Genomic DNA, 3,716 nt, shown 5'->3' on the forward strand with positions numbered 1-3,716 from the left:
ATTTACTTCTGGTAAGGTCGTAGATATTATTCCCCACTGTACTGGGTCTTCGGCTGATTTCGGGATGGGAAGACAAGCAGTGATGCTACTGACATTTTGGGTTTGTGCAAAATCTCGAATTAGTCCTATCATCAGATTCTCTGCCTGATTCTGTACACTCTGTACTACTTGTGGCATTTGAGTATTGTCACTATCTCCTATAGCCCTTCGTGTTTTACATAATTGTTCTCCATTGACTTTGCAAATCAGTGTGGCATACAGTCTGGGTACATAAAGTACTATAAAAACAAAACGGTAACAAAAGTTAGACATCCTGCGTTGTGATTTTAAGTGTGGTTGGACCCACTAATCGTGATTGCCACAGTTTTGGGACTTTCTTCACTCGGGTGTAATGTATCCAGGAGTCTATTTCAGCAACTTTAATTGCGGTAAATGTAGTTAAAAGTACTTGATAAGGTCCGTCCCAACGTTCTTTTAAAGGATCTTCTCTCCAAGTCTTTATATACACCATGTCTCCAGGTTCTATATCATGTACCGGATTCTCAAGTGCTAGTGGGCGATTCCACACTAATACGGATCTGAGTCGATTCAATGTCCTGCCGAGAGACAACACATAATTGTACACATCCTGATTACCTTTTACATGTACACTTGGATTCGGATCAGGTGCTTCATATGGTTTGCCATACAGAATTTCGTATGGGCTTACCGACATTCCACTCCTAGGTTTAATCCTAATTCGCAATAACGCTATTGGTAAGGCCTGGGGCCATTAAATTTTGCTTCTTGGCAAATTTTGCTAAGTTGTCGTTTTAACGTCTGATTCATTTTCTCCGCCTGGCCACTAGACTGGGGTCTCCACGGGGTGTGTAATTCCCATTTAATTCCCAAACATCTACTGACTTCCTTTACCACTTGAGCAACAAAATGCGGTCCCCTATCAGATGATATTCCCAATGGTACTCCAAATCTAGGAATTATTTCCTTCAGTAACCATTTTACAGTTTCTTGTGCCTGGTTGGTGCGACAAGGGAAGGCTTCTGGCCATCCTGAAAAGGTGCATACCCCAACTAGCAGATATCTGAATCCTCGAGTTTTGGGGAGTTCCACATAATCTATTTGCCAACAATCCCCTGGTTGTACACCTGTCCTAATTTTTCCCATATCTACTTTTCTTTTAACTAAAGGATTATTTCTCAAGCAAATTTCACACTTAGCTGTGATAGATTTTGCCATTGTTAACATCTGGACCGAGATAATTTGTTTTCTTAGATAAGTTACCAATGCTTCTGCACCCCAGTGACACTTCTGGTGCTCCGCTTGAAGTATCCCTCTCATAATTGTGATTGGGACCACAATTTGTCCGTTGGTGGTTACATACCATCCAGAATTACCCTTGACGGCTTTTACTAGTCTTGCCAATTTCTCATCTTCTGTAGAATATTCAGGTGCCTCTGAAGGTGTAGGTAATAAATCAATTGCTCTTACCTTTTGGGAGACAAGACCCACCATCATCCAGACTCGTCGTGCCACTGATCGGGCTGTTTGATCAGCAAGTTGGTTTCCTTCAATAATTGTCGATGTCCCACTCTGATGAGCTTTACAGTGCATGATGGCAACTAGTGATGGCTTTTGAACGGCATTAATCAAGTTCAATATTTCTTTTTGGTACTTGATGTTTGTTCCTTGGGAGGAGAGTAGTCCACGCTCTTTCCAAAGAGCTCCATGTACATGAACAACCCCGAATGCATATTTTGAGTCGGTCCAAATATTGACCCTTTTGTCCTCACTGAGCTCTAATGCCCTAGTTAGGGCTATCAACTCAGCTTTCTGTGCTGATGTGTTTGGTGGTAGGGATTTAGCTTCAATTACTGTTTTGGCAGTAGTAATCGCGTATCCTGCATACCGCACTCCTCTTTCCACAAAACTACTGCCGTCAGTAAAAAGCTCCCAATCCGTCTTCTCCAATGGGGTATCTTTCAGGTCAGGTCGACTTGCGTGGGTATATTCAATGACCTCCACACAATCATGTTCCAGATTTTCTTCTTCAGTCTCTGCGCTTAAAAACACAGCTGGATTCATTAGGTTAGTTGTTTTTAGGATAACATCATCCTGCTCTGTTAAAATTGCCTGATATTTCATCATCCTACTTGGGGAAAGCCAATGGCCCCCCCTTTTGTTCCAATACAGTAGTCACCATATGGGATACAAACACTTCGATCCTTTTCCCCATAGTCAGTTTCCGGGCTTCCTGAATTAATATCACGGTAGCAGCCACCACCCGCAAACACGCCGGCCATCCAGCACTTACCGGGTCAAGTTGTTTAGAGAAATAACCTACGGGCCTTTTCCAAGATCCCAGCCGTTGGGTTAATACCCCTAGAGCAAGTCTCTGTCGTTCATGTACAAATAACTGAAAGTCTTTACTCAGGTCAGGTAGGCCCAAAGCAGGCGCTTGCATTAAGGCCTGTTTCAATTTTTGAAAAGCTTCTTGTTGTGGTCTTTCCCACACCAAGGTCTTATTCTTCTGTGCCTCGTATAAAGGTTTGGCAATAAGTCCATAGTCCATGATCCAGAGCCTGCACCATCCTGCCATTCCTAGAAAAGATCTTAATTCATGTAAGTTACGCAGTTCTGAGATCGCACAGATAGCATGTACATGGTTTATACATAGTCTTCGCTGTCCTTGAGAAAGCTCGCATCCTAGATAGGTCACAGTTGTGGATGCAATCTGAGCTTTATTTTTTGACACTTTATATCCATTCATTCCTAATTGATTCAATATTTCAACTGTTACCTGAATGCAAAGTTCTTAGGTCTCAGCAGCAATCAGAATATCATCCACATATTGCAGCAACAAATACCATTGTCGAGGAATTCCGATATGGCCTCTTGTAGTCCATTCCTCAAGCTCTTTGGCTAGTTGATTTCCGAAGATAGTTGGACTATTCTTAAATCCTTGTGGAAGGTGTGTCCAGGTTAATTGGGCCTTTCTCCCGTTGTGTGGATTCTCCCATTCGAAAGCGAATAGCTTTTGCTTTCCTGGTCAAGGGGTATGCAGAAGAAGGCATCTTTTAAATCAAGTACTGTAAACCATTTATATTTCTCTTTCACAGATGTTAACAAGGTATACGGATTTGCAACTACTGGATGTATGTCCTTAGTGATCTGGTTTATTGCTCATAAGTCTTGGACTAGTCGATAGCTACCATCAGGTTTCTTTACTGGAAAAATTGGAGTATTGTATTCTGATTCACATTCTTCTAGAATTCCATATTTCAAAAATTTCTCAATTAAAGATACTATTCCTAATCTGGCTTCCAATTTCAATGGGTACTGTCTTAATCGTACCGGTTCAGCACCTTCCTTCAGCTCTACTTTCACAGGTTTAGCTGCCTTTGACTTCCCAGGTATGTCAGTTTCCCATACCGTGGGAATCACTGCATCTTCTATTGCCTGTGGTATTTTCACAATTGGATTTTCCTTTAATAGTAAAATTTGTCCTACCTTTGACTCCGGAACTTTCATTACCAAATTTCCATCCTCAAATGTTATTGTGGCATCTAATTTGGTCAGCAAATCTCATCCTAAAAGAGAAACTGGACAATCTGGAACATATAAGAACTCGTGGGTTAGCTCCTTTTCTCCAAAACACAAATCCAAAGGTTGCAGGAGTGGCCGTACTTCCTCCTTCCCTGTGGCACCAACAATTGTTG

General features: G+C 41.8%; 1 protein-coding gene across 1 annotated transcript; it reads right to left on the bottom strand.

Annotated features, from left to right (window-relative positions):
* Nucleotides 1-540: 540 nt before the first annotated feature.
* Nucleotides 541-3,716, bottom strand: LOC135577138 (uncharacterized). The gene is given in 3 exon segments (XM_065044909.1): nt 541-2,172; nt 2,174-3,048; nt 3,051-3,716. Coding segments are annotated over 3 exon segments (2,775 nt in total). The 5' UTR covers nt 3,529-3,716; the 3' UTR covers nt 541-750.

The sequence above is a fragment of the Columba livia genome, chromosome W, assembly GCF_036013475.1.
Source record: "Columba livia isolate bColLiv1 breed racing homer chromosome W, bColLiv1.pat.W.v2, whole genome shotgun sequence".
In the NCBI taxonomy this organism is placed as follows: Eukaryota; Metazoa; Chordata; class Aves; order Columbiformes; family Columbidae; genus Columba; species Columba livia.